At 59.0% G+C, this 26,955-nt stretch overlaps 2 protein-coding genes across 4 annotated transcripts in view; both read left to right on the top strand.

Annotated features, from left to right (window-relative positions):
* The window catches only part of PODXL2 (podocalyxin like 2), a 53,352-nt gene extending 34,042 nt beyond the window's left edge, over positions 1-19,310 (top strand). For both annotated transcript variants that reach the window (XM_043886309.1, XM_043886310.1), the window contains 6 exons: positions 8,497-9,212; positions 9,731-9,805; positions 16,120-16,276; positions 16,499-16,560; positions 18,352-18,531; positions 18,954-19,310. In XM_043886309.1, the coding sequence (XP_043742244.1) occupies positions 8,497-9,212; positions 9,731-9,805; positions 16,120-16,276; positions 16,499-16,560; positions 18,352-18,531; positions 18,954-19,166 (1,403 nt within the window). In that variant the 3' untranslated portion in view covers positions 19,167-19,310. The remainder of the gene's footprint in view (positions 1-8,496; positions 9,213-9,730; positions 9,806-16,119; positions 16,277-16,498; positions 16,561-18,351; positions 18,532-18,953) is intronic.
* Positions 19,311-19,508: 198 nt separating this feature from the next.
* On the top strand, positions 19,509-24,176 carry ABTB1 (ankyrin repeat and BTB domain containing 1). 2 transcript variants are annotated; one of them, XM_043886311.1, is made up of 12 exons: positions 19,509-19,656; positions 20,625-20,687; positions 20,772-20,827; positions 21,437-21,581; positions 21,659-21,818; positions 21,886-21,931; positions 22,218-22,313; positions 22,402-22,520; positions 22,715-22,810; positions 22,886-23,053; positions 23,420-23,620; positions 23,686-24,176. In XM_043886311.1, the coding sequence occupies exons 1-12, from the start codon at positions 19,601-19,603 to the stop codon at positions 23,890-23,892; spliced, it is 1,413 nt and encodes a 470-aa protein (XP_043742246.1). In that variant the 5' UTR covers positions 19,509-19,600; the 3' UTR covers positions 23,893-24,176. The 2 variants fall into 2 exon arrangements, with proteins under 2 accessions (XP_043742246.1, XP_043742247.1); XM_043886312.1 differs by lacking the exon at positions 19,509-19,656 and adding an exon at positions 20,076-20,098.
* Positions 24,177-26,955: the final 2,779 nt, after the last annotated feature.

Here is a 26,955-nt window from a genome sequence, read left to right as displayed (position 1 = left end):
TGCGGTACTGGGAAGATGGTGTTTTCAGGAGACAGCAGTGACCAAGAGATGGTGTGTCTAGATGACAGTGGTGTCCAGGAGACGATGGCGCTGAGGAGACGGTGGCATCCAGGGGACTACCATACTCCAGGAGGTGGTGGTGTTCATAAACAATGGTGTCAAGGAGACAGTGGTGTTCAGGAGACCATCATGTCAATAGTCTCCTATGTTGCTCCTGGAAATGGGGGTGTCCAGAAGACTGTGATACTCCAGGAGACGGTGGTATTCTGAGACAGTAGTGTTCAGGAGACACTGTTGTTCTAGAAGAAAGTGTTGTGTAGAAGACTATGGTGTTCCAGGAGGCAGTTGTGTTCAGGAGACTATGGTGCTCAGGAAACATTGTTCCAGAGACAGTTGACTCAGGAGACTGTGGGGTCCAGGAGACAATGGTGTTCAGTAAACTTGAACTCAAGAGACATTGGGGTCCAAAAGACAGTGGTGCCCAGGAGACAGTGCAGTCCTGGAGACTGCTCCTTCAAGAGACAGTGGTGTTTTGGAGACAGTGGTGCCCAGGAGAAAGTGGTGTCTAGGAGCCTATGATGCTCCAGGAGATGATTGTGCTCAGGAAACATTGCTGCTATGGGAGACACTGGACCCAATAGAGAGTGGGGTCCAGGAGACATAGGGCTGAGTAGGCATGGTACCCACGTGACGCGATGCTCTGGAGACAGTAGTGTCCAGGAGACAATAATGTTTCAGGAGAAAGTGAGGTCAGGAGACTGTGGTACCTCTATGGTGTCCAGAAGACAGTGGTGTTCAGTATGCAGTGACGGTCAAGGGATGGTGGTGTGTGGAGGACAGTGGGTCTCCAGGAAATGGTAGTGTCCAGGAGACTGTGGTGTTGAGGAGACGATGGCGTCCGGAGATTGTGATACTTCACGTGGTGGTGTCCAGGAGACAGTGGTGTTCAGTAGATGGTGATGTCAGAGAGATGGTACTCAGGAGAGATTGTTGCTCTAGTTGACAGTGGTACTTAGGAGAGGGTGAGATTCAGGAGAAAATGGTATTCAGTCCACAGTGCTGCCCTGGAGACAGTGGTGCTCAGAAGACAGTTGTGCTGAGGAAATGATGGTGTCAAGGACATAGTGCTTCGCAGGAGACAGTGGTGTGTCCAGGAGACAGTGTTGCTCTAGACAAAAGTGGTGTCTAGAAAACTGTGTTGTTCCGCAAGATGGTGGTGCTCCAGGAGAATATGATCTTCAAGTAACATTGTTGCTCCAAGAGACAACTCAAGAGACATTGGGGTCCAGAAGACAGTGGTGCTCAGTAAACATGATTCCCAGGTGACAGCGATGCTCCAGAGACAGTGGTGTGCAGGAGACAGTGAGGCTCAAGGGAAAAGTGGTGTCTGGGAAACTCTGGTGCCCCAGGAGACAATGATACTCAGGAAACACTGCCACGCTGGGAGACAGTGAACTCAGGAGATGGTGGAGACCGGGCCACAGTGGTGCTCCATAGACATGGTGCCCAGGTGACGGTAATGCTCTGGACACAGTGGCATCCTGCAGACTGTGGTGTTCTAGGGGAGAGTGGGCCCAGGGGACGGTGGTGTTCAGGAGACCGGGGTGCTCAAAGTGACTGTGATGCTCAGGAGATAGTGTTGCCCTGGTAGACAGTGGTGCGCAGGAGACGGTGGGGTCTAGGGGCCAGTGGTGCTTCAAGTGACAGTTATGTCCAGGAGAGAAGTTGCTCCAAGAGATGGTGTAGACAGGAGACAGGGATGTCCTAGAAGTAATGGTAACTTAGGAGTTGATGGTGCTCAGGAAACACTGCTGCTCCAAGGGACAACTGACCCAGGAGACAGTGCTGTCTTGGAGACAGTGGTGCTCCATGAGAAAGTGGTGTCTAGGCGACTATTGTGCTCCAAGAGATGTTGGTGCTCCAGGAGACTATGATGCTGTGGAGTCCTGGAGACTGCTTGTAAGAGATGGTGCTGTGTGGGAAACAGGAGTGCTCAAGGAACGGTGGTGTCCAGGAGACAGTGTTGTCCGGGAGACTGTGATGGTCCAGCAGATGTTACAGCCCACTGGTCAGGAGATGGTGGTGTCCAGGAGTCAGTGTGCTCAGGAGACTGGTGCTCTGGGAGTCTGTCCATCCGTGAGACGTGTCTGAGGCTGAGTCCCATTCTCTCCCTCTTGCTGTTTTATTGGTTCTCTCGTCCACCTTCGTCTTTCCAGTCCTCTTCCCCTCTCACTGTTCTCTCCTTCCTCTCCTCCTGCTAGTCTGCTCCCTGCATCCTGTCCGCTCCCCTTTTTCTCCTACTGATCCCTCCTCCTCCTTTCCTCTGTCCTCCTCCTTTCCTCTGTCCTCCTCTCCCCCTCCTCCTGCTAATCCTCCTCCCCGTCTTCGCTCTCCCCCATTCCTTCCCTCTGCTCTTTCTCTGTTGCCGTTTTACCCGTCTCCCTGCAGGACGCCTGCTCTGGCCTCCCTGTGCCTCTCAGCGTGCTGACCCGAGTCCCTCTGGGGGACTCCTGAGTGGAAAACATGCTCCCTTTCCTCCCCCGAGAACCGTTCACCTGTCTCATGTCCCTTTTGCTCTCTTTCCTCTTGGAGTTCTGAAACTCACAGTCTGGACGGCCTGCCCTGCCCCCTGCCTTTTTTCCTCTGGTGGCTAGCCTTGTATTTACAGACAACAAGAAAAATTCTACATACTCTTCAGTTAGATCCTTCATTGTTAATATATTTCTGCATTTGTTTTGTTATGTGTGTGTTTTATAGACATAGTGACAGAGTTCTTCTATAAGCCCTTGACAGTATGTTGCAGACAAAATTCCCATTTGACCCTTAAATGCTTTGGTGTATGTTTCTAACAAAGACATTCTCTGGTCACACCACAGTATGTTAATCAGAATCAGCAAATAGACGTTGATACAACCTGTGCCATGCAGGCAGTGGTGTCCAGCTCTTTGCACCTCTGTGGGCTGTAGCCCACCAGGCTCCTCTGTCCACGAGATTCTCCAGGCAAGAATACTGGAGTGGGTTGCCATGCCCCCTTCGAAGGGATCTTTCCAACCCAGGAATTGAACCTGCAACTCCTGTATTGCAGGCAGATTCTTGACCTGCTGAGTCATCAGGGAAGCCTGATACAATACTATTTAACTACAAAGTGTACTCAAACTTTTCCAGTTTTCCCAGCAACATCCTTAGTAGCACAAGGAAAATAATGAACCCTTCCGGTTCACTGTCTAGTTCAGGATCACGGACTGCATTTAGTCCTCCTCTGTGTTTCGTTTCTTTTATTCTGGAACACTCAGGCCTGTCTCTCATGATTTTGATTTTGATTTTTTTTTTTTTTTTTTAAGGAGACAGGCCAGTTATTTTGTAGACCCCTTCTCGGGTTTGGTTTGTCTTGTGTTTCCCCTTAAGCAGATTCAGGGTGAGTATTTTTGGTGGGAATGTCATACTCGTCTTATCTTCCTCCATTAATCAGACCCAATTACTCTCAGGTAAAGCTTGGTTTCTCTGCACTCACATTTTGATCCAGTGTCACTGCCCTCTTCCCTGGATCCCCCGTTTTTACTCCACCAGGGCCAGTCCCCGCAGCTGCTCATGTGTCACCCCTGTCTTATCTCTGGTCTGGAGTCTGTATCCCGGTGGGCCTCCCATCAATCCTCCTTTCTGGTGTGAGAGGCACTTCCCCGGTTCAGGCCACACGCAGTCTTGTCAGTACACCCGGTCCTGTGCTTCCCAGCCCTCTGTCCTGCATTCTGACCCATCACTCAGGTGCTTACATTCTCCTCGTCCTGGGGAGCACACGTCCATGATACCCCGTTTCCCTGTGGTGATGTGAGCGGTGTGATCGTTCCTTTGACGCTGGTCGTGGAAGAGCCACGACTGCGGAGTGTTTGTGCTGTCAGCGGTGCCCAGACCACAGACCTGCGTGCTCATCCTGTCCTTGGTTGGCAGGTGAGGGAAAGGAGACGTGTGGAGGTTAAGTACTGTGTCCGCGGCCATACAGGTCATACTCGGTGGAGGTGGAATCACACAGTGAAAGGGCAGTGAAGGTAGAGGAAGAGGAAGAGAATTCTGCTGATGTCAAGGACAAGTGAGTGTCAGTGATTCGTCAAGTCACCGGAGAGGAGGGGCTGGAGGCTTGGTGGGAGATTTCAGTTTGGGAGCCTTTTGTGTTGAGGAAGTAGATGAAGTCTTCAGAAACAGTCAACTCACTGAGAAAGAAGTCCCGAAATGATGAGTCAGGGTTGACAGTCTGAAAGGGAGACCTTTAGGGAAAGGGGAGGAGCTGACATGGCTTGCAGAGGAGACTGCATCGTGCTTGGGGGTCTGATCCCTCGTGGGGCTTCCTAGGTGTGGGAGGCGGTGGTGGGCCCTAGGAGCTTAGCAGGCAGGCTGCGCTGCTGTCCACTCTGCGGGCTTCGTGATGGGTGTTGGGGACACAGAGTGAAGAAGACCACCCTGCTTGCCATGGCAGCTTGAAACCTAGCGAATCCTGTATCTTTCTTGTTTTGGGTAGTAGAGTTGTTGTTTTTAATGCTGCTGGTTCAAGACACATTCTTCAAAACTCTCTCCAAAGCTTACTCTCCAGGCTAGAAAGAACCTTAGAAATCCTTAGGTCTTGGCATCCTCTCTTGTCACAGGAAAAACTGAAGCCCGGGGCAGCCGAGGGCCCCACCGTCACTTGGACAAACGTGTCAGCGTTGGGCAGTAGAGGTGTGTCTGCTCAGGCCTCCCCTTGGGGACGCTCTGCCCAGTGGACTCTGCAGGGCCACGCCTCGCTGACCTGCCCCTGTCAGGCCTTGTCTGAGCTGCTGTTTCCAGTGCCCTTTGCCTCTGATGTCACTGCTTCTGTTAATGGCGTGGCTCCCTCCCCAGTCAGCCCCTCCCCCTGCAGTGCCGACCCTCCTGTGGGCCAACTGCCCTGCCCTGGGCCACCTCTTGCGTCCGGCCCTCTCTCATCGTATGCACTAGCATCAGCTCCTTCTCTCCTGAACCGCTGTGACAAGCCCCTGACTCTTTGCTGCTGTCTTTGATCCCCTCCTTCATCTAATTCTTGTGCTTTGCTCTCAGGTTAGAAATGCTGCTGCTGCTAAGTCACTTCAGTCGTGTCCGACTCTGTGTGACCCCATAGACGGCAGCCCACCAGGCTCCGCCGTCCCTGGGATTCTCCAGGCAAGAACACTGGAGTGGGTTGCCATTTCTTTCTCCAATGCATGAAAGTGAAAAGTGAAAGTGAAGTCACTCAGTCATGTCTGACTCTTCGAGACCCCATGGACTATAGCCTACCAGGCTCCTCCATCCATTGGATTTCCCAGGCAAGAGTACTGGAGTGGGTTGCCATTGCCTTCTCTGGGTAGAAATGAGATCTCACAATCGGAAGCAGTTTTACATGTTTTATGCCCAGGCACCCATCTGACATTTTGTTGTACAGATTCCTGCCAAGTAGTCAACCAGTCCATTTCAATCATGTTTTTGTGTTGCATTTTTGTTTTAAACAGGTCAGTTATAAAGTTCATACTTAGATTGAAGTAAGACAGTTCTATTCTCTTTCCTTGATTTGGGGCTTCCCAGATGGTGCTAGTGGTAAAGAACTTCTTGCCAGTGCAGGAGATGTAAGAGACCTGAATTTGATCCCTGGGTCGGAAAGATCCCCTGTAGGAATGCATGGCAACCCACTCCAGTATTCTTGCCTGGAGAATTCCCATGGACAGAGGAGCCTGGCGAGCTATATTCCATAGGGTCGCAGAGTTGGACATGACTGAGGCGACTTAGCACACATGCATCCTGGTTTTACAGAGGCAGCTGTCTTTTTGTCTCTGAGGATGTTAATGATCCCTCCTTCAAAGAGCTCCTTTGTGGACTGGATTCGCCCTTCTCTCGGAGGACAGCTGCTTTGCTGTCTGAGTCACGTCCTTCCGGATCCAGCTTTCCTCCTGCGGCCTGTGAGTCCTGACTGTCCCTCAGTGTTTGTAAAGCGGGTGCTGGACGGCTCCGTCTTACGGCCGCTACGGGTGTCCTTGCTGCGCTCTGTCCCACCAGCCACCTCACCGGGGGCAGGTCAGCGTCCCTACCGAGTGTGCAGGGGTAGATCTTAAATTGCTGAGTCTCTGCTGCTCCAGAGAGTATAGTTAACAAAGTGGGGTGGGTGGATGGTTTTGCTTACTCATTTAAATCTTATAGTGGACTTTCAGTGATCATTCAGCTTCTAAAAAATAAAAATTTTTCTTATGAAAATGGTAATTCTTGGAGCCCTCTGGATCTTTGTTCTCATTTGAATGCTTGCTCTCTATACCTGCTGTACAGTTTCTGTCCTGAGATTTATTTCATGACATTCCTCGTAGTTTCTTGATTTCCTTCCTGTGTCTTCTTTTTGGATTTCTTGGAGAACTTTTTTCCTTATGTAATTCTCTCCAAATCTGTGGATAGTAAAACCTTTAAGACTTTGTGTGTATGAAAACGTCTTTATTTTGTAATCACATTTAAATGATAGTTTGGTTGGGTATAAAATTCCCAGTTCAAAATAAGCTTCCCTCAGAGTTTTGAGCACACTTTTCCTTCTTGCAGTCTAGTGCTGTTGATTAGAAGCTTGATGATAGTTTGATGATAGTCTGTTCCTTGTTCCTTTGTAGGTAGCCCGTTTGTTCTCTGAGAGCTGACATGTCCTGAGAGTGAGGCTAGGTGTGAGCCTGCCACTGTTCCCTGTTCACGTCCCTTCCAGCCTGAGGGTTCCTTCTGTGAGGCCTGGACTTGGGATGTTTCTGTCTTGTTGAAGATCGCATAAACTAGATACTACCTACACTGATTGCCTTTATCCCTTAGCTTATTTTTCCTTTTGCTTTTGCTCTGACGACTTTTCTTTGACTTTTCTTCAGGCTGTTCTATCAAAATTTCACATACATTGAAATGATTTTTAGTTTCCAAGAACTTTTCTTTTAATTAATTTATATTTTAATTGAAGGATAATTGTTTTACACAATTTTGTTCTTTTCTGTCAAACCTCAACCTGAATCAGCCGTAGGTCTACATACGTCCCCTGCCTTCTGAGCCTCCCCCCATCTCCCTCCCACCCCACCCCTCCAGGCTGACACAGAGCCCCTGTGTGAGTTCCCTGAGGCTCACAGCAGATTCCCGTTGGCTCTCTAGTTTACACATGGTGATGTGAGTTTCCACGTTACTCTTTCCATACATCTCACCCTCTCCTCCCCTCTCCTCATGTCCATAGGTCTGTTCTCTATGTCTGTTTTTCCATTTCTACCCTGCAAATAAATCCAATACCTTTTCTTTTTAAAAGACTACTTGATTTTCTTGTTACCCTGTTCTTACTTTAGGGACGCAGTGTGTTTATTATATCTTTCTGAGTTGCTAACGATAATTTGAAATATTATCTTCTGTTCCCTGAGTTTTGTGTTCAGTGTCCTCACTAAGCCCACAGTACTTCTCTCTCCTGATTCTAATGGTAAGAACTTCCCTCTTCCACTGCTGACTTTTTCCTCTTTATTTTGGTTGAGAGGTTATCTGATTATCTGAGCGCATCTGCTTTCCATGCTACCAGAAATTTATCTGTTTTTAGACTTTTATTTTGATGGTGTAAAACAGTTCTCTCTTTTGTCAGAAATCTGGGGGGAGGAGGAGACTGAGCAGCCCAGTCACCCCCGTAGACCTTTCCCAGCCCCGGTTCTACAGGGTTTCAGAACTTTGATGTTTATTATTACTTTAGCTTTCATAAAATTTCTTTCTTTAAGTAGATAAATTAAGATTTTTAGTTGGAGTTTCAATGTGGGTGATGTTTATTATTCTGAAACAAAGTGGGGCCGCCAATATCTCTTGCTACCTAGATGTAGACTCTGACATTTTGAATGATTTTCCAAACAAACTGGCCTGTGCTTTTCACATCTCGTTGGGAAGACAGATGTCCTGGTCTTCAGGAGGCCTCCGTTCTTGGGGGCTGGCGGCGAGGAAGCGCTCCTTCCCCGCCGGCGGTGGCGCTGAAAGCACCGGAAGGCTCCGGACACCCGGGCTCAGCTTCTGCCGTCTGCTCCCCCCGGCATCGTTCAGTTCAGAGCAGGAGCGCCGGTCAGGGACGGTGGTCATCACCTGTGCTGAGAGGGTCCTCAGACTCACCTGGAAGATGCCCACCCTAGCCCATTAGGAAAGGGGTGAAGGGTTGTGGTGGGTTTTCAGGGGGGAGCGCAGATGAGGAGCCAGAGAGACGCAGAGAGCCGGCCGCCTGGGCGGGGTGCAGATGGCGCCGTCCCGGGTCTGTGGGCCTTATACACTGGCAGGGTCGTACCACGTCGCTCCCGTGAAGGACGCGAGGGCCAGCCTGGGGCTCGTCCCCCAGCCCTGTCCCCTCCAGTCCAGCCTGTTCCCATGCCCTTCCCACGTGACCCACTGCCCACCTTCCCACCATCCCCCCGAGGCTCTCCTGGTTGTTTTTATCATCTGCTCACCAAATCCATGGACAGTGAAGCTCGGGAATGAAATCTCCCTCTCTGTCCACAGATTACGTTTTTCCGGACCTGACTGAGAAGGCGGGTCCCACGGACAACACAGGCCAGAGTCAAGAGACACCGAGTCTCCCTTCCCCGCTGCCCGGGGACCTGGTGGGGCCGCCTTGGCATGTGACCCCCGGAGAGGAGGAGGAGGAGCAGCTGCTGCCGGTGACCAGACCCCAGGAGGACATCCAAAGGCAGGCCCCCGGCTTCCCGCCGACGGGCAGCAGCTGGGCCCCGGGGCCCGCTGAGCACCGGCCCGAGGAGTCAGGGGACCAGGCGGCCTCAGGGGGGGAGGCGGGCAGCAGCATGGAGCCCGGTCTGTCCCCGCCCAGGGTCAGCCTGAGCCCGGTGACCCTAAGGGGTCAGGATGCGGCCGGCCGCGGGGCGGGGCCCACGGTGCTGCCGGCCGCAGGGCGCAGCGGCGAGTCTGAGGGCCCTCGAGAGCCCGATGCGGAGGCCGACGCTGCAGCCGCAGGCTTGGCCGGCTGGCCGGGTGCGGGGCCGTCCCCCGCCTCCTTCCCTCAGACGGCAGCTCCCCGCGGGGCTGAGGACCCCAGCAGAGATGCCCTGCAGCCTGGAGCCTCCGCCTCTCTCCCGCTGGCCCCTGGAGGCACAGAGCTGACACCTTCTTCTGTGACTCTGGGGCAAGATGACCTCAGGCAGGAGCCCCAAGAAGGGTCGGCCGGGGTGGCTCCGTCCAGAAGGCCCTGGGACTCCAAGCAGGTAGAGTGACTGTGTGGGGCGGGGGCGGGCGGGCAGCAGATTCTGGGGGCACTGCTCACGGCCCAGCAGCACGTCCTCTCCACACTGACACGCGGAGGCTCGGCGCCCACCCCCCCAGCCTTCACGCACCCCCACCAGTTCAGGGTCCCCCTGCTTGTCACAGCTGCTGGGGGGCGCTCCCGCTAGCCCCCCTCCGCCCCACAGACCCCCAACGTGTGCCGTCGCCCTGCCCTCCTCACCCCATGAGTCACTCTTACACACCCCCAGCCCGGCCCACCCCAGCCCCAGAAGAAAAGGGGTGGTCCTGGGCGGTCAGCCTGGGTGTCTGCCCACAGGTGCGCAGTTCGCCCTTGAGAGCACTCCAGTTCCCTCTGCCCTGGAGCCTCTGGGCCGGCCTCCTGTCCCCGAGACGGCGGGTTGTGAGCTTTGGCTGGGCCGGGGCCGTCAGTCCTCGACTGGCCTTGGCCTCCTCGCATCTCCAGGGTTTCCATTCAGACTCCCTCTGTGTTACTGCACAGGTGATCTGCAAAGACTGGAGCAACCTGGCCGGGAAGAGCTATGTCGTCCTGAACATGACCGAGAACTTAGACTGTGTGAGTGCCGGCGGGCGGGCGGGCGGCCGGGCCCTGTGGGGGCTGCAGGGGACGAGCTGCTCCCAGCAGCGCCCGAGAAGAGGGCTCCCTGGTTTTAAGTCCCTGGGGCCCTTTGCACATGCCCCCTCCATTTGTGGTTTTGTGGACAGTGTTGTGTCTTTGCAGGTTGCTTTTCCCGTGTCGTTTTGGTCAGTTTTCCACACGCGTCCTCTCCTGGGTGTCTGCTGGCGTTAGTTTGGAGCTGTTTTCAGGAGGGCCGGTGCAGCCTGCTGGTGGGCTTCACTGAGCTTCTCTGGAGGATGGTCTGGCTGGGCCGTTTCATCTGAGAATGTCTTATGTCGGTGTCTTTAAGCCTTCTTCCTGGGTGACTAGGATCTTGCAAAGAGGAACTTTCACCTACCTGACGGTATGGGGCTGGTCACTGGTGTTCTGGAGCAGGTGCGAGAGGGCTATTTGTCTGTGTCAGGACAAGAGAGGACTGTGTGTCTGTCAGGACAGGTGTGCCTGACGGGAAGGTCATTCGCTGTGCTCATTTGCAGCGTGAGCCTCTCCCACAGTTGGGCCTGCTGTCCTCAGGGTGAGAGACCCTGTGTTTTACCATCATGAAGATGAACTTTCAGTCTTGTGCAGGGAGAAGGGATGGTTGTCAGCTGTACAGTGTTGGGCGGGGGGCAGAGGGGGGCCGCCTAGGGATGCAGTGTTTCTCAAGCAGACTCGGAGAGTTGTCTTGTTCCAGCACTGTCCTGGAGCTCCCGCCCTTCCCTCCCACCCTCCCCTCCCGTCCTCCGCTCCCGTCCTCCCCTGAAGTTCACTGGAGCTCCCATCTGCCCCTGCTGTCCTCCCCTGGAGCTCCCGCCCTCCCCTCCCACCCTCCCCTGAAGTTCACTGGAGCTCCCGCCCTCCCCTGCCGTCGTCCTCTCCCTTTGTCCCCTCCGTCCTCCCCCAGAGCTCACCAGCGCTGTGCTCCCCGAGTGCTTGGGGAGTGGGAGCATCGGTGTGACTGCATCTCAGCTCCACCCAGGCTGGCTCGGGACCTGCTCTCTGGGCTCACTGAATTGGGAAGCCGACTGCCGTCCGTCCACTTCCGATGCCCAAGCGTGTGGCTTTCGTCCCCTGTGTTGTTTTGTTGTGGCTTTGTCTTTGTGGTTTCAGACCTTAAAGAACAGCCTTCATTCTTCTTTAGAGGATTTGGGGCAGGGTGGTGAAAGTACATGCACATATTTAATCTGGAAGTGACCAATGAGATACTCAGTTCTTCCCAACATCTTTATAAACGGTAGATTTTGACATCATGGGTGTGCTTTAACCCAGGGCAGTTCTTAATCTCACGCATGCTCACTCTGCTAACTGGCTAAATTGCACGATGTGAGGGCTGTGGGCCGAGTTTATTCGGTGTCTGAGCACAGGGGCCTGGGAGGCAGCCTCTCAGAGGCCCTGAGGAGCTGCTCGGAGGGGTGGACGTCGAGCCAGGATGACTGGCATTTTGGTGAAGGGGCTGCTTGCAGCCGGGGTCTTAGGGGAAGGCTGCTGCTGGCCTCAAGGATATCCCAGTCCACAACTTTAGTGCTTTGCTGCATGCAGGACAGAGCGGGAATCTGGGACCAGTGACGTTCTTCCTCAGTATACATGTTGCCTCTCCATGGCCCAGGTATCCGGAGCACAGCGTGCTTCGTCCTGCTTTCCTCTCGGAGGGTTCTGGTATGTCAGCGACGCCAGGGGCCAGTGACTAGATCCTTGTGGAACTGAGTGGCAGGCAGCCTGCTTTGTCTGCACCCCTGTTTGGCCAGTGAAAGCCTCTTTGAGTTGGCTTCTGAGTCCTTTTGACCAGTCTGTTAATGTTTAAGAGTTCCCCTGCTTTCCTTTCTCTTTTCTTTCTTTATCTGACTGCGTCAGGTCTCAGTTGCGGCCTTGTATCATGCGGGCCTATTCGAGCTGTGGAGCGCGGCCTCCAGAGCGCAAGGGCTCCGGAGCTGTGGTGCACAGGCTTAGCTGCTATGCAGTATTCGTGGTCTTCATTCCCCCGTCCAGGGCTCAACCTCTCCCCTGCACAGGAAGGTGGAATCTGCACCCCTTGACCACCAGGGAGGCCCCTGGTGTCGTTGCTTTCCATGTAGTGGGCTGTTCCAGGCTCTTCTTGTATGTCCCCGTCCTCCGACCCAGAATCCGCATTCTCCAAGGAGCCTTCTTGCTGTTTATGGACACGTGGTGCTTAGAGACCACAATGTGGGACCTTGACACCCTGGAATTGGGGTGTGCGTACTTGGATAATGAAGTCTAAAGTTAATGTCTCTTTTTCTTCCCAGACAACACAAATTAAAATGCTTTCTGTTTTCCCTGGTTTTATCTGCTTTGTTATTCTCATTTAATGTTGGTTCAGTTCAGTCACTGTCATGCTGACTCTGCGACCCCATGGACTGTAGCACTCCAGGCCTCCCTGCCCATCACCAACTCCTGGAGCCGGCTCAGACTTGTGTCCATCAAGTCAGTGATGCCATCCAGCCATCTCATCCTCTGTCATCCCCTTCTCCTCCTATCCTCAATCTTACCCAGCACCAGGGTCTTTTCCAAGGAGTCAGTTCTTTGCATCAGGTGGCCAAAGTATTAGAGCTGCAGCTTCAACATCAGTCCTTCCGAAGAATATTCAGGGTTGATTTCCTTTAGGATGGACTGGTTGGATCTCCTTGCAGTCCAAGGGACTCTCAAGAGTCTTCTCCAACACCACAGTTCAAAAGCATCAATTCTTCTGTGCTCAGCTTTCTTTATAGTCCAACTCTCTCATCCATACATGACTAGTGGAAAAACCATACCTTTGACTAGATGGACGTTTGTTGGCAAAGTAATGTCTCTGCTTTTTAATACACTGTCTAGGTTGGTCATAACTTTTCTTCTGAGGAGCAAGCATCTTTTAGTTTCATGGCTGCAGTCACCATCTGCAGTGATTTTGGAGCCCCCCAAATAATAAAGTCTGTCACTCTTTCCACTGTTTACCCATCTATTTGCCATGAAACGATGGGACTGGATGCCATGATCTTAGTTTTCTGAATGTTGAGTTTTAAGCCAGCTTTTTCACTCTCCTCTTTCACTTTCATCAACAGACTCCTCAGTTCCTCTCTACTTTCTGCCATAAGAGTGGTGTCATCTGCATATCTGAGGTTATTGATATGTTTGATATCTACCTAATTAGTCATTATTATGGTAGGATTTTTTTTTTATTGTGGTAAAATAAACCTAGCGTAAAATTTACCATCTTGATCATTTTTGAGTGTACGGTTGTGTTAAGTATGTTCACATTATTGTGGAGCAGAGCGCAGGACTTTTCCGTCTTGCAAAACTGAAACCGTCCCCATTAACAGCTCTGTCTCCCCCCGCCAGCCCCCCTTCTGTTTCTGGTTTCTGTGAACCTGGCTGCTCAGGGCCCTTCATGTTAGTGGGTCACACAGGATTTGTTTCTGCTGTGGCTTGCTTGTTTCACTGAGCATCGCGTCCTCGAGGTTTATACTGGTTGTAACAGGTGTCAGAACTGCCTTCCTTTCTAAGGCTGAGCAGTACTCCAGTGTGTGGAAGCACCACATTTGCTTATCTGTCAATTTGTTGATAGACATGTTTTTGCTGCTGTGGAGAATGCCGCTGTGGGCGTGGTGTACAAATGCCTCTTCCAGACCCCCTTTGGAGTGGGTTGGTGTACACGCAGAAGTGGGTTGCAGATCACCTGGTGATGGTATTTGTAACTTTTGGAGGAGCTGCCGTATAGTTTCGTGCGGCAGCCGCACTATTTCCCGTCGCCCCAGTCACCGCAGGAGTTGGTAAGCACAAGGCCCGGGCAGCAGCTGGGGCGCTGCTGTGGCCCTTGTGGAGGGTCCCCTGCCCAGGGAGGGCTTGGCAGGGAAGATAGGGCACGCCCGCGTCTGTGCTCGGGGGCGTCCTCACGCCTCAGGCTGTAGGGACAGCCGGGGAGGGCGGCCGTTGGGTCAGGAGAGAGAGGCACAGCCTGAGGGCTACACCGCCTTCATGACTGTTCCTCAGGGAACCTACGTGTGGACTTGTAACACCATGAATTCATCCTGCATGCTTCTGAACTTGACAGAGGTAGATTCCTCAAGCGTGGTGTTCTGCTCTGGCTTCTTGTGCTTCGGCTGCTGCTTTCGGGAGCCTGCTGTGTCCTCGCGTGCACTGCCGTGCATTCACGCTCCTTCTCTCTCTATCCCTCTGGCTGGTGGCGGGCCTTTGAGGAGCTTCCCTTCCAGGCCGCTGTGGGTCTGCTGCTCTGGAGGCTCTGAGGTCTGCACATTGGCGGTGGGCGCTGGGCACATTCTGACGGGGGCGCCGTGGGTCACCTTGGCCAGGTGCTGTCCAGCAACTCCCGACGGTGGCCCAGCAGTTTGTTCCTCCGCGGCAGCGCCTGGCGCTCTGGGGCTGTGGCTGTCAGCGTTGTTTCCAGTTTAACCATTTCGCGGGGCATGTGGGGTGCTGGCCTCACTTTGTGGTTTACTTTGCATTTCTCTGATGATCAATGTGATTGAACGACTAGTCATACATGTTTGAGCCTCTTCTGTGAAGTAACTCATCAGATCTTTTGCTCACTTAGCGACCGGGCTAGCTGACTTCCTTTATTGATGTCTGTCAATCATTTATATGTCACGGATATGAAACCCTCATTCTGTGTATATGGTGTGAACATCTCCTACTCTGTGGGCTGCCTTTTGATCCTCTTAATAGAACCCTCTGAGAAGTGGAAGTCCTTTTTTTTTTTTTTTAACTTCACCATAAAATAGTCCCACTTACCAATTTTTTTCCTTCGTGGTTAGTAGTTTTGGGTCCTGTTTAGAAATCTTTGTCCACTCCAAGGTCACACTTACTTCTGAAAGCTTTCCATGTAAAATGCACCTGAAATGGACTTTGGTGTGAGTATGACCTATGAGTCCAGGTGTGGTTTTCTTTTCTGTTGGGACATCCAGTTGTCTCCGCACCTGTGGTTGAAAAAGTACTTTTAACCCTCACAGAAAGCCTGCGTTTTAGGACCAGTGCCCACATTCTCAGATGGGAAACCGAGGCTCACAGAGGAACAGTATTTTGCTAAACGTCACAGAGCTGACAAGTGGCAGAACCGAGATTTGAACCCACACATGATTCCAAAGCCAGAGCTTTGCCCTCAGTTCCCATCTACAGAATACACGGTATGAAATTAGAGCAAGTCATGAGGCCTCCTCGCAGGTGATACTGTGGGTCTGGGGCTTGAGCCAGCCAGACATGTAGACCTCGAACATGTGAGGTGTGCGACCCTCACACACGAGGGGGCCCCATGCACACATGCACACAAGCATATGCACATGCACACGCCGATGGTCGCAGCCGTTCCGGGGCCTGGGGCTTCCCTCTGGCTCACTCAGGCATCTCCAGGCACTAGCCTCTCACGGGCACGGAGCTGAACCGGCCCCTGGGAGGCCGCGAGTCTGGGGCTGGTGGGAGCCGCACTTGGATGTGCCGTGGCAGCAGGAAGCGCATCATCTTGCAGGCGTGACAGCCTCGCCACTTAGCTTGGGCTCCAGCAGAAAGGTTGGGGCCCTCACGGGTGGCAGCTCCGAGGCCGGGCACTCGAGAGAGGCAGGAGCCAGGGGCAGCGACTGCCCGCATCCCAGAGGGGAGAGGCTGCTGGGGAGGGTCTCTCCAGGGGGCTCCATGGGGACAGTGACGGGCTGGGAGCCAGGAGCGAGGTCTCCTGCACATGCTGAGTTTCTGTTTGGTGCCAGCCACTTGTTTTTAAGTTATGTAATTCTCTGTGCACAAGGAGAAGGAAACCTAAGCAGGACAGGAATGTCAGGTGGGAAGGAAGTCTCCTCACCCTCGCCCCCGGGCCAGGGCCCTAGCGCTGTGGCCCCTCTGTGAGTCCTCCCGCTCCCGCTGCAGCCTGCGAGGACACAGCCGTCCCCCCTCACTCCCCGACTCTGGGCCCTGTCTCTGCAGTGACCGGCGAGGGCATGGCTGGGGCGGCCGCCTGCCCCTCTCCTCTGGCTTGTCCCAGCTCTCCATCACGTGCCGCGCGTGGCCCCTCGGGCCCTGTTTGGGTGCGTCTGTTCCCTGGCTCACCTGCGAGGAGCCCTGGGCAGGCCCTGTGTGTGCCCTCCTGGGGGCGAGAGGCCAGGGCAGGACTAGGTGGACTTGGGTCTTGTGCTCCCGCCGTCCCCTGTGGTCCCTGGGGCTCCCCAAGCAGCCCCTCTGGGCAGCCTCCACTGCCTTTCCCAGGTGTGAGGGGCCCAGCCTAGAAGCAGGGCTGGGGGGTGCCGCCCCCAGTGAGTGAGACTTCTCTCTGCCCTCAGGAGGCGTTCCGGCGGCACCGGGGGCTGCAGCTTCTGGCCCTGGTGGAGGGCGTGCTGCCCCGCCACGGCCGTGGCCGCCACGGCGCCTGGCACATCTCCCTGAGCAAGCCCAGCGAGAAGGAGCAGCACCTGCTGATGGCGCTCGTGGGCGAGCAGGGTGAGCGGCGGGGCTCGGGGCTCGGCGGGGTCCGCCAAGTGGGTCGTGGAGAGAGGGGCAGGCGGACCCGGTCGGGAGGACCGCAGCCTGTGTGCTGCGTGGGGGTGAGGGGCTGCGGGGGCCCACGGGTGGAAGCCAGCACCGGGGGGCGCAGGTGGGGGCCTGAGGGTCAGGGGCCCAGCACCCGTGGCCAGGGCTGTGCTGACGGTGCCCTCTGCGCAGGGGTGGTGCCCACGCAAGATGTGCTGTCCATGCTGGGCGACATCCGCAGGAGTCTGGAGGAGGTAAGAGCGCAGGGCGGTGGGGGCAGGGCAGGGCATGGCGCGGCCCGATCCAGCCCCCAGGGGCCGTGGGGCCGCCCGCAGCCGCCCTGTGAGCTGCATGAGGCAGCAGGTGCGGACCCGAGCCACGGAGGGGAGTGGGCAGGAGAGGGCGCGGAGGGGCCTCGGGGGTCTGGGAGGGTGGGTGGCGTTCCCTGCCTGAGCAGTGGAGAAGCATCATGTCTGCTCAAGTCCTGCAGAGCCTGGCGGGCAGGGGAACACCACACGTTCCCAGAGGCATGAGGGTCACCACGCGCTCCTGGGGAGGGGACAGGCTGGTAGACCCCCCTCCAGATGCACCTTTACTCACCTCCCCCATTGAGGACAGCCCGTGTCCTCCAAGCCCTGTCCACTCATTGGCATCCAGGCTCTTATCAGTCCCCTTCATGCCCACGGGCCTGCACTGTCCACGGGCCCCCTCCTTATCTCCTGCGTGCCAGGCTGGGAAGGGCGGGGCCAGGGAGGCTCCGCCGTGGTGTGGGGCTTCTTGATAAGCGCAGAGCACTGAGGGCCAGACTCGGTTCTCACTCAGGCTCAGTGCCACCCGGAGCTGTGAGCAGGGAAGAAGCCCTGTTGAGTCCTGCTGGTGCCTCTTTAGATGAGAGCAGAGAGGAGATGCCCCCACCCCAGGCACAGCCGGGCTCTGCCCCAGACGTCCCATGAGACCGCATGTCTGCACCACCTGGGGGTGGGGCTGGCTGTGAGCTGTGGGGTTCATGACAGGGTGGGCCCTCCTGCCTTTTCCCACCCCTGGATCTGGGTCTTCTGGCTTTACCAGACGCTTCTTTCAGATGGATTTGGCTGAAAGGCACACTGGGGCTTTACTGTTGTTTTAGCAAAGAGTGCTTTTTAAAATATGCATTTGTTGTTTATTTGGCCCCGCTGGGTCTTAGTGGCGGTGCTTGTGATCTCTGAGGTTGATGACTCTGCAGGATCTAGAGCTGTGGCGTGACGTGGGTTTAGTTCCCTGACCAGGGGTGGAACCCGGGCCTCCTGCATTGGGAGCGCCGAGTCTCAGGCACTGGAGCACCAGGAAAGTCCCTGGGCTGGGTCTTTGGAAGTAGACAAGTGAGAAGGTTTTCGCGTGTTCATTGGTGTTGAATCCAGCAGGAAAAACTGAGTCTTGATAATGTAGAAAGTGGAGAAGCACAGGTCATTCACAGGGTGACGAGCTGATTCGCGGCACCCGCGCCCCCCCGCCCGCCCTGGCACCTGTCATTTGGGGATGACTCCTCACCTTCTCTGCTCCCTGGGCCTGGGATGCTGACTGGAGTCTGCCCAGCCCAGGGGGTGGGGGCTGGGCCACAGCAGCCGCTTGGCCAGCTCAGTGACACTACTGACCATTCCGGGGGGCACAGGAGGCTGGGGGGCAGCCCAGGACATGGACACCCACCCCAAGGTGGGAGCTGAGTTTCCAGAGCCTGGTGGGGCAGGTGTGCAGTGGAGAAAGTGCGGAGGCCCCCAGGTGCCCTGTCTGCGCCCACGCGGGTGGGGCAGTGTGGTCTGTGACAGCCAGTTCACGGGTGGCCTCTGGGGATTGGGCACCCCCAGGTGGGTATGGGGCCGGATGTCAACCACAGTTGGGTCAGAGCCGCGGCGGGCCTGCGAGAGGAGGCTGGGGCCGTCTGGCGAGGGTGGTGGGCTCGGGCAGGGTCCTCTACCAACACAGGCACCAGGCCTGAAGCCCAGCCCCATAGGCCCCAGGGCAGCCTGGCACGCCAGGGCCCCAGCTAAGGCACCGGGCCCTCCCCCCAGATTGGCATCCAGAGTTACTCCACCACCAGCAGCTGCCAGGCGCGGGCCAGTGCGGCGCGCAGTGACTACGGGACGCTCTTCGTGGTGCTGGTGGTCATCGGCGCCCTCTGCCTGGTCATCATCGCGCTCGGCCTGCTCTACAACTGCTGGCAGCGCCGGCTGCCCAAGCTCAAACACGTGGTGAGCCAGCCCGGGGGGCGGGGCGGGCAGGGCTGCCCGGAGGGAGTGCCCGCGGGACGGGCGCCCAGGCCGTGGCCGCGTGCGGGGAGGGGGTCACTGCCCGGGAAGCGCCTGTGCCGAGGAAGGCACCAGCCTCCCTGAGGCGCTGGAGGTGTGGGGCGTGGGCCCTGGGCCGCAGCCCCTCCCTGGGTGACAGCCCCAGGAGGAGCCCCTTCAGAAGGCGAGGGTGGTGCGAAAGGGGTCCGCTGGTGTCCGGGGGTGGGGGCCTTGGCTGCTGGGTGGGAGGCTCAAGTGGTCATCTTAAAGGGTTAGAGCTGGGGGACCGGCGGACGAGGGCTTTGCGTCGTCAGGGTCCGCGGGGTCAGGGCCGGGGTGGGGGCACGGGGTCTGGCGCGCTCGCCCAGCGGCCTCTCCCGCCGCAGTCGCACGGCGAGGAGCTGCGCTTCGTGGAGAACGGCTGCCACGACAACCCCACGCTGGACGTGGCCAGCGACAGCCAGTCGGAGATGCAGGAGAAGCAGTCCAGCCTCAACGGCGGCGGCGCCGTCAACGGCCCGGGGGGCTGGAGCGCGCTCATGGGGGGCAAGCGCGACCCCGAGGACTCGGACGTGTTCGAGGAGGACACGCACCTGTGAGGGGCTGTGCCCCGCCCGGCCCTCGGCGCAGGGCCACCCCGCTTTCCCCTGACTCAGGACGCACCTCGGCTCCGTCCCCGCCCCCGTCCGACGCCCCTTGGGGCCACCCCGGGACCCCATTAAAGCCGTCCGGAGAGCACGCCGGCCCGCTTCCCCTCGCGACTCGTTCTTGTGCTGGGTTGGGGTGAAGGAGCGGGCGGGTGGGTTGTGGGCGGGGCGGCAGCCTCCCCTCTCGCCCTCCTCCTCCCCTCGGTCTTCCCCTCCTCTCGGTCCTCCGGTCGCCAGGCGTCGCTACGGAGCGGGCGGGCGGGATGGGCGGGCGGTGCCGCGGGCGGGGCGGAGCGTGTTTATATCCGGAGGGCGGGGCGGGCGGGCGTGTTGATATCCGGCGGCCGCTCCCGCCCGAGGTGGCTCGGCGTCGGGGCGTCTGCGCCATGGATACCTGCGATCTGTTCTCCAGCTGCAGGAAGGGGGACGTGGGCCGAGTGCGGTGAGGACGCGTGGTCCCCGGGAGGGCGCGGGGGCGGTCCACGGAGCGCCCGCTGGGGGTTGTGGGGAGGGCACGGGCCGGCCAGGCGCGGACCCCAGCCCCCAGCCGGCTCCCGGGCTCCAAAGCAGGGCCCTTCTGGTCGAGGAGTTTCTCTGAGCGGGGACGCGGGTGCTGGCGTGACTTGTCCCGGGGTTCCTGTGGGCTTAGGGTTAGGACTGTGATGCGGACCCCCGGAGGAGGAGCAGAGGGTGGAGAGAAGGGCAGGGCCCGGCGGTCAGACTCTGGGGGCGGGCCTGGGACCCCCGACGTGGCTACTCTGATGAGCCACGGACTGGTGCTGGGAACAGCTGGGGCCGGAGTCAGGCTCTGGTTGTCGGAGAGCCTGGGCGCTGCCATCGCCGTCACCGCGGCCGCTCTGGAGGGGGTGCGGCTTGCTTGGGAGGTGAGGCGCCTACTGTCTTCCTTCTCCGTCCTCCCCTGGAGCCCTCCCCGGGGCTAGTCCCGGACTTACAAGTCCTCCTGCGTCCCCGGGCTCCTCCCCAGGTCGGGTGCTGCTTGGGGTTTACTTGGCAGCCCCCAAAGCCTGGTGCTTTTCAGAACACACCGGGTCCCTCCCGCCTGGGCACGTGCCTGAGGCATCGAGCATCCTCGGTGGTCCTCCCTACCCCTTCCTCTGCCGCCCTGTCTCCCGACTCCCACCTTCTGGAGTCTGTCACTTCACTCCCACATCTCCAGGACCCTGCAGGCCTCCTGCTGGGCGGCCCCTCCCAGCGCTGTCTGCCCAGGAGCTCAGTCTCTTCAGCGCTGAGGCTCCTGATGCCCAGACGCTCCCACGTCCACACCCTGTCCTGGCTCCTTGGCCTTCAGCGTTTGTCTTGCTCAGTCTCTGCCTCACCTGCCGTCACCAGGGGAGGCTTCCCTCCTTCCCCTCCCGCAGGCCTCCTCTGACCCCCATCCCCCCTACCCAGGTACTTGCTGGAGCAGCGAGATGTGGAGGTGAACGTGCGGGACAAGTGGGACAGCACCCCCCTGTGAGTGCCTGGCCGGGTGAACAGGTGGGGCGGGCGGGCAGGCGGGCCTGCAGGCCTGACAGTGTCCTCGCCCCCTCCCCGCAGGTACTATGCCTGCCTCTGTGGCCACGAGGAACTGGTGCTCTACCTGCTGGCCAACGGTGAGTGCAGGGTGGGCGGTGGGCGTGTTCCTGCCCCCTTCAGGGGCGCTCTCAGAACCCGTCCCCCGACTCCCATCTCCAGGGCCCAGCTCAGCATCTGCTCACAGGCCGGGAGGCCAGTCTGATGGCATGAAGTCCCACAGGGCCTCCCAGCCGGGCCTCCCGTGAGCTGGAGAGCCTGGCCGGCTCTGCCCCCAGCCAGCCCCGCCCTCAGGGCCCGGCCACGCGCTGTTCCCTCTGCTCGGATGGCTCTTTGCCAGGGGTTCGCTTGGTTCACGTCCCTGTGCCTGGTCTGCCACGGTGCCTCCACGGCCACCCTTCACCTGCTTCGTTTTCTTCAGAGCCCCTGACCTCACTTGCTAACCTGGGTGTCCTTCTTCCCCTGGAAGCCCAGTTTGCTGCGGACAGGGGACCGTTCTGTCTGTGGTGTGTCCCCAGGGCCCAGCATAGGTCAGGGCGGCCACCACAGTGTCTGTGTGCCCAGGGCTTGGTGGGGAGGGTGCTGGGGCAGGGTGGACCCGGGGCCCCGTGTGTGTCTGTGTGTGTGGGAGGGGGCAGCTGCAGCGGGCAGCCCCAGGCCCGGCTGACAGGCAGCTCTGCCGCCCTCAGGAGCCCGCTGCGAGGCCAACACCTTCGATGGTGAGCGCTGCCTCTATGGCGCGCAGAGTGACACCATCCGCCGGGCGCTGCGCGACTACAGGCAGGTGACGGCCTCCTTACGGCGGCGAGACCTCTACTACAGCTTCCTGCTGCGGTGAGCCGGCCTGCTGGGGAGGGCTTTCCCGCTGCACGGAACCCTGGGCGCAGCGCTGAGCCCCCCACGGCCCGCAGGCTCCTGGAGCAGGGCCTCCACAGCGATGTGGCCTTCGTGGTGCACGGCAGGTTCTTCCGGGCGCACCGTGGCGTCCTGGGCGCACGCAGCACCTACTTCGCCCACATGCTCGACACCAAGTGGAAGGGCAAGAGCGTGGTGGTCCTCAGGCACCCCCTGGTGCGTCGGCGGGCGCTGGGGGAGGCTCACATGGCCTGGCCGTCTCTGACCCTGTCTCTGCCCACAGATCAACCCCGTGGCCTTCGGGGCGCTGCTGCAGTACCTGTACACAGGTGAGCCGCGCTCGGTGGGCGGGGCTGCGGCACCAGACGCCAGCTTGGGGCCACCATTTCCCTCGGGGGCTCGTCTGCTGCAGCGGGCACAGTCCAGCTGCCTCCCTGGTCAGCTCTTCCAGCCACTGTCTGAGGCCCTCTCGTCTGTCCTGGGGCCTGAGATCCTGGACGGTGGGCCTGCAGCCCAGTGGTTGGGCAGATGGGACCGCCCGCCTCCTGGGGGTTCGGGGGCAGCCGAGGGCTTCTGCAGTCCCCGAGTCTCTCCCTGTGCTGCCCCCACACCCAGGCTGCCTGGACATCGGCGTGGAGCACGTCAGTGACTGCGAGCGCCTGGCCCGGCAGTGCCAGCTGTGGGGCCTGCTCAGCGGCCTGGAGGCCAAGCGTGAGTGGGGCCACCCAGCCTCAGGCCCCGGCTCGGGCGGGCGCCTGTGGGACGCCCACCCCCTGAAGCGGCGCGCTCTTCCCCGCAGTGGCCTCCAAGCCGGGCGTGTGCATGAAGGTGCTGACCATTGAGCCCCCCCAGGCAGACTGCCAGCTCCGGGAGGACCTGGCTCTGCTGGCTGACTGTGCCCTGCCCTCTGAGCTCCGGGTAAGGCCCTGCCCTGGGCTGCGGTTTAAACCCAGAGCCTGGCGCTTCCCTTTTCTGAGCCACTGTCTCGCTCTGTCTGCTCTCTTGTCTAACTCGACCCCTGGAGCAGCGTCACCTTCTAGGGTGAGCTAGGACGGCCCGGGCTGGGGCCGCTCTCCCTCCCACCTGCCCTGAGGCTGCCTCCCCCACCCCAGGGCGATCTCGGGGAGCTGCCCTTCCCCTGCGACGGCCTCAGCAGCTGCCCTGACGTCTGCTTCCGTGTGGATGGTTATGACTTCCTCTGTCACAAGGTATGCGGCTTCTCCCGCAGACACCCGCCCCGCCCTGCTCCCGGGGCAGCCCCTCCTGAGCCCAGCCTCCCACAGGCCTTCTTCTGTGGCCGCAGCGAGTACTTCCGGGCCCTGCTGGACGACCACTTCCAGGAGAGCGAGCAGCTGGCGGCCTCCGGCGGCCTCCCGGCCGTCAGCCTGCAGAGCGTCGCGCCCGAGGTCTTCACGCACGTGCTGTACTACGTGTACAGTAACCACACCGAGGTGCGTCCGGCCAGGGGTGCCCGGGGGCTGCTCGTCCCGCCAGGGCGCCGGGGACCCTGGAGGCAGCCCGCCTGTGTGCACTCACCGCCAGGAACCCCGAGAAGCAGCGGCTGAGGAGGAGGGCCTGCCTCTCCCTCCTCTGCGCCGATGCCCAGGGCAGGGGCAGCACCCAGCTGGGAGGGCGCAGTGGGGGCAGCACCCTCTGTAGGCTCCCGTCACGGCCGCTCCTGGAGGAGTGGACGCCCACGCTGGGGCCTGCCCAGCAGCAGCAGGCGTGAGCCTCAGGGCCGAGCTGGCCTGCGCCGTGAGCCCCGGGAGCCCCGTCTCTAGTCCCCAGGTACCCTCCCTCATCCTCTGTTGTTGCAGGTGCCACCGGAGTTGGCCTACGACGTGCTGATTGTGGCCGACATGTACCTGCTGCCGGGCCTGAAGCAGCTGTGTGGCCGCAGCCTGGCCCAGCTGCTGGACGAGGACAGTGTGGTGGGGGTGTGGCGTGTGGCCAAGCTGTTCGGCCTGGCGCGCCTGGAGGACCAGTGCACCAAGTACATGGCCAGGGTCATCGAGAAGGTGAGTGTGGGCCCCGGGCGGCCGGGCCTGGGCGGAGGACGGGCCCTGATCTGGCCTGTCCACAGCTGGTGCAGCAGGAGGACTTCGTGGAGGCCGTGCGGGAGGAGGCCGCAGCCGTAGCCGGCCGGCAAGAGACAGACTCCATCCCACTGGTGGACGACATCCGCTTCCACATGGGCAGCCTGGTGCAGACCCGCCACGCCATGGAGCAGGCCGCGCAGCGCCTGCGTGTGCTGGAGGAGCTGCTGGTGGCCATCGGCCTGGACTGCTGACCTCTGTGCCTGGGGCGTCCCAGTGGCCGCAGAGGCTCCCTCCACTCTGCCTGGGGGCCCTGGGAGGCTCCCCGGGGATGAGGCCTTTCTCACAGCACAAATCAGCCCCCGAACTCTGGGGCTGGGCACCACTCAGGGCATCCTGGGGTGAGGGTCTCTGAGGGCCTCCCTCCTTCACCCCTGCCCCTCCTGGTACGTCCCCCTGGGGGAGCCAGCTTCTTTGCACAGAGCCGCCACGCAGGGGCCAGAGTGTCAGTGTGGCAATAAAGTTTGACTTCACTGTGGGAGCCTGTGTGCCAGGACGGGGTGGGGGCCTCATCGACAAGAGAGGGTGTTGGCTGGGGCCCTGAGACCTGCCTGCCAGGACTGGCCCTCTGAAGCCCGGCTTCCCTTGCTGAGGTCAGCCTGTCCCCCACCCTTGGGGGCCAGGGCAGGTTTGGAGAAGCCAGCAGCTGCCTCCCCAGGGATGAGGGGCGTCGCCCGCGGTCTGGTGCTCGCTTAGTGAGCCCCGCTGTTCTTACCGCTGTGGGGACTGAGGACAGAAGCCACTGTCTGTCCAATCTCAGCCAGGGGCCCAGCTCCCCATGCCTGCTTCTAAGCGAACGAATCAGTGTTCAGACATGTTACTGGGGAAAATGATCCCTGCATTCTGTCCCAAGCCTAGACCCCAGCAGTGTTCACATTTGGGGAAGTAGGCCAACCACCAAGAAAAGATGCAACGACAGAGGGGAACAGTGTCGGTAACCCGGAGTGTAGGGGCAGCTTGTGGCCCCCAGGAGATGGCCTGACGGCGGGGCAGGGGCCACAGGTAGAGACGCTGCTCAGTCATCCCGGGGAGCCCGGAGCATAGCCATGGCTGATACTCCTGTTTGAATTGTCAGCATTTGGGTCACTAATGACATTAAAATGGTGCTTGCTTTGATCACCCGGGTTTTTTTGGAGCCCCTTAAGTTTTGTGCCCAAGGCCAGTTCGTCACTTGCCTCACCCCAGTTGTGGCCCTACCCCCAAAATAGTTTTCGCCCCTTCTGTAACAGCCTTCCCACCTGCAGGAGTAAAAGCTTTGTTCCACCTGGAAAACTGCCTAGTCTCAGGGCCTGGCTCCCTGCAGCAGGCTGAGGAGGGGCTGGGGATGGCAGAAAGCTGGGCGAGCCGCCTCAGGGCTGGGGGCCGCCTGCCTTCCTGGAGCAGAAGTTCTGAAGGCAGCAGCAGCACTCACCTGGGTAAAGTCTGAACCACAGCCTCAGGTGGGGGCTGTGGAAGGAAGAAGCACCTGGAGGTCTGACCTCAGAGTCCCATTGGCGCCTCAGGGCCCGTGTCCTGACGGTGAGTGCGGGGCAGCGCTGCCAGCCCCTGACGCTGGTGTGCGTCCTGAGGGGCCCTGGTTTAGAGCCTGCAAAGCCCCCTTTCCTCTCGGCCCTCCCTGCAGGCCCAGAGGAGCACGCCCTGGCAGGAGCAGAGGCCGGCACCTTGGTCCACAGGCCAGAAGCCACGCGCTTCAGGCAGGGCCGTGAGGGCAGGGGAGACAGGTGCGGCCTCCCCTGGCCTGCCCCCGCTCCCCCACCTCCCGTCCCCCCAGCCTGCCTGGTCTTGGCGTTGCAGCTGCGGGCTGCACTTTCCACACACCATCCTGGGGGCTGCTGTGGCGACCTCAGCCCTCAGAGCCCAACCCCTCTGACGGCCCCTCTTGCCTCCCTCTCTGGGCTCACCAGGTGCTCCATTGGTTTTTCCTGCCCTGCTGCCCTTGGGCAAGCCATGTCACCCCACCCGGTTCTGGGGCAGCCCCACGGCCGCAGGGCACAGGTCATGCGATAGCCCTCGGCAGGAGCGTCCATGGGGCGGGGAAAGCCCAGGAAGACTGCCCACGACCCACAGCCCAGGGAAGCATTCTCGTATGCTAAACAGGAACTAGTGGTCACACCATCTCCCAGAGTAGATACGGCCTGAGACCAGTGCAGGCTACATGGAGAAATATCGGAGGGGAAAGTAAACCAAGCAAGCAATAGGGGAACAGCTGACGCGGGTCTCCTGCTTCAGTGCTGACCGGGCTCAGGGGAGTGGCTCGTCCGTCCTTCAGTGCACGCCCCCCCGGGGGGCCTCTGCCCGGGCGCAAGGCCAGCTCTGGCCCCCACCGGCCTGCCCCACGGCGAGAATGGCATCAGACGTCACCTCAAGAGAGCAGCCGAGGCTGCAGAGTAGAGACAGACTGAGCCCACCTCCTCTCATGAGCATGCCAACCGTCAATGGAGAAGACCAGAGCCTCCCTGAGACGATCTACCGCTGACGACATGAAGAAGGAACCACGGCAAGACGGCGGAGCCCCCCACCCTGGGGGGAGGTGACGCTGCAGAGCGTCCCCCAGGAGTGAGTGCTCAGAGCCCATACTGCTCCCCGTGCGGGGGTGTGACCCCGGGGGCCCCCAGAGCATCTGGCTGCGAAGGTGGTGATGCTGACCACAGGCTCCCGCTGACACGGCCGCACAAAACCTCATGCACACCGAGCCGGGAAGGAGCCCGGGCTGGACCTACCTGCTGCCCTCGGAGCGGCTGGGGCCAGCCTGGACACACACTGGCCCCGTGAACACGGCCTCTGTGCTGAGATCCAGGCCCGTCAGACCCAGAGCTGGCAGTCTCAGTCACACAGCCCCAGCCGTCAGCAGACAGGCCGCCTTGAGACCCCCTGAGCCCCCCTGGTGGACACGGCCCTGCCCACCAGGTGGCCAGGACGCAGCACCGTCCACCTGTGGGGCTGGGCGGGCAGTGGGCCTGCCCTCCAGGGAGGCTGCTAGGCCAGCCTTGCCCACCAGAGGGAGACACCCAGACAGAGAAACCAGAGTCTAAACTGGACAGCTGCATGTAAAAGAAATCAGAACATTCTCTAACACCATACCCAGAAACACACAAACTCAGAGTGGATCAAAGACCCACAAGTGAGGCTGGGAACCACAGAACTACCAGAGAGAAACTTAGGCAGAGCTCCCTCTGACAGGAATCACAGCAGTATCTTGGATCCATTTCCTAGAGAAATAAACAGGACTTAGAAGCTTCTGTACAGAAAAGGAAACC

Source organism: Cervus elaphus, chromosome 24 (genome assembly GCF_910594005.1).
Source record: "Cervus elaphus chromosome 24, mCerEla1.1, whole genome shotgun sequence".
Classification (NCBI taxonomy): domain Eukaryota; kingdom Metazoa; phylum Chordata; class Mammalia; order Artiodactyla; family Cervidae; genus Cervus; species Cervus elaphus.
This window is presented reverse-complemented; position numbering and strand designations above follow the sequence as displayed.

Bases quoted from the DNA above. Each gene is read 5' to 3' on its own strand.
- ABTB1 (XM_043886311.1), top strand. From the start codon at position 19,601: ATGGATACCTGCGATCTGTTCTCCAGCTGCAGGAAGGGGGACGTGGGC. The intron at 20,688-20,771 runs GTGAGTGCCTGG...CCCTCCCCGCAG, and splicing joins AAGTGGGACAGCACCCCCCT to GTACTATGCCTGCCTCTGTG. The intron at 21,819-21,885 runs GTGCGTCGGCGG...CTCTGCCCACAG, and splicing joins TGGTCCTCAGGCACCCCCTG to ATCAACCCCGTGGCCTTCGG.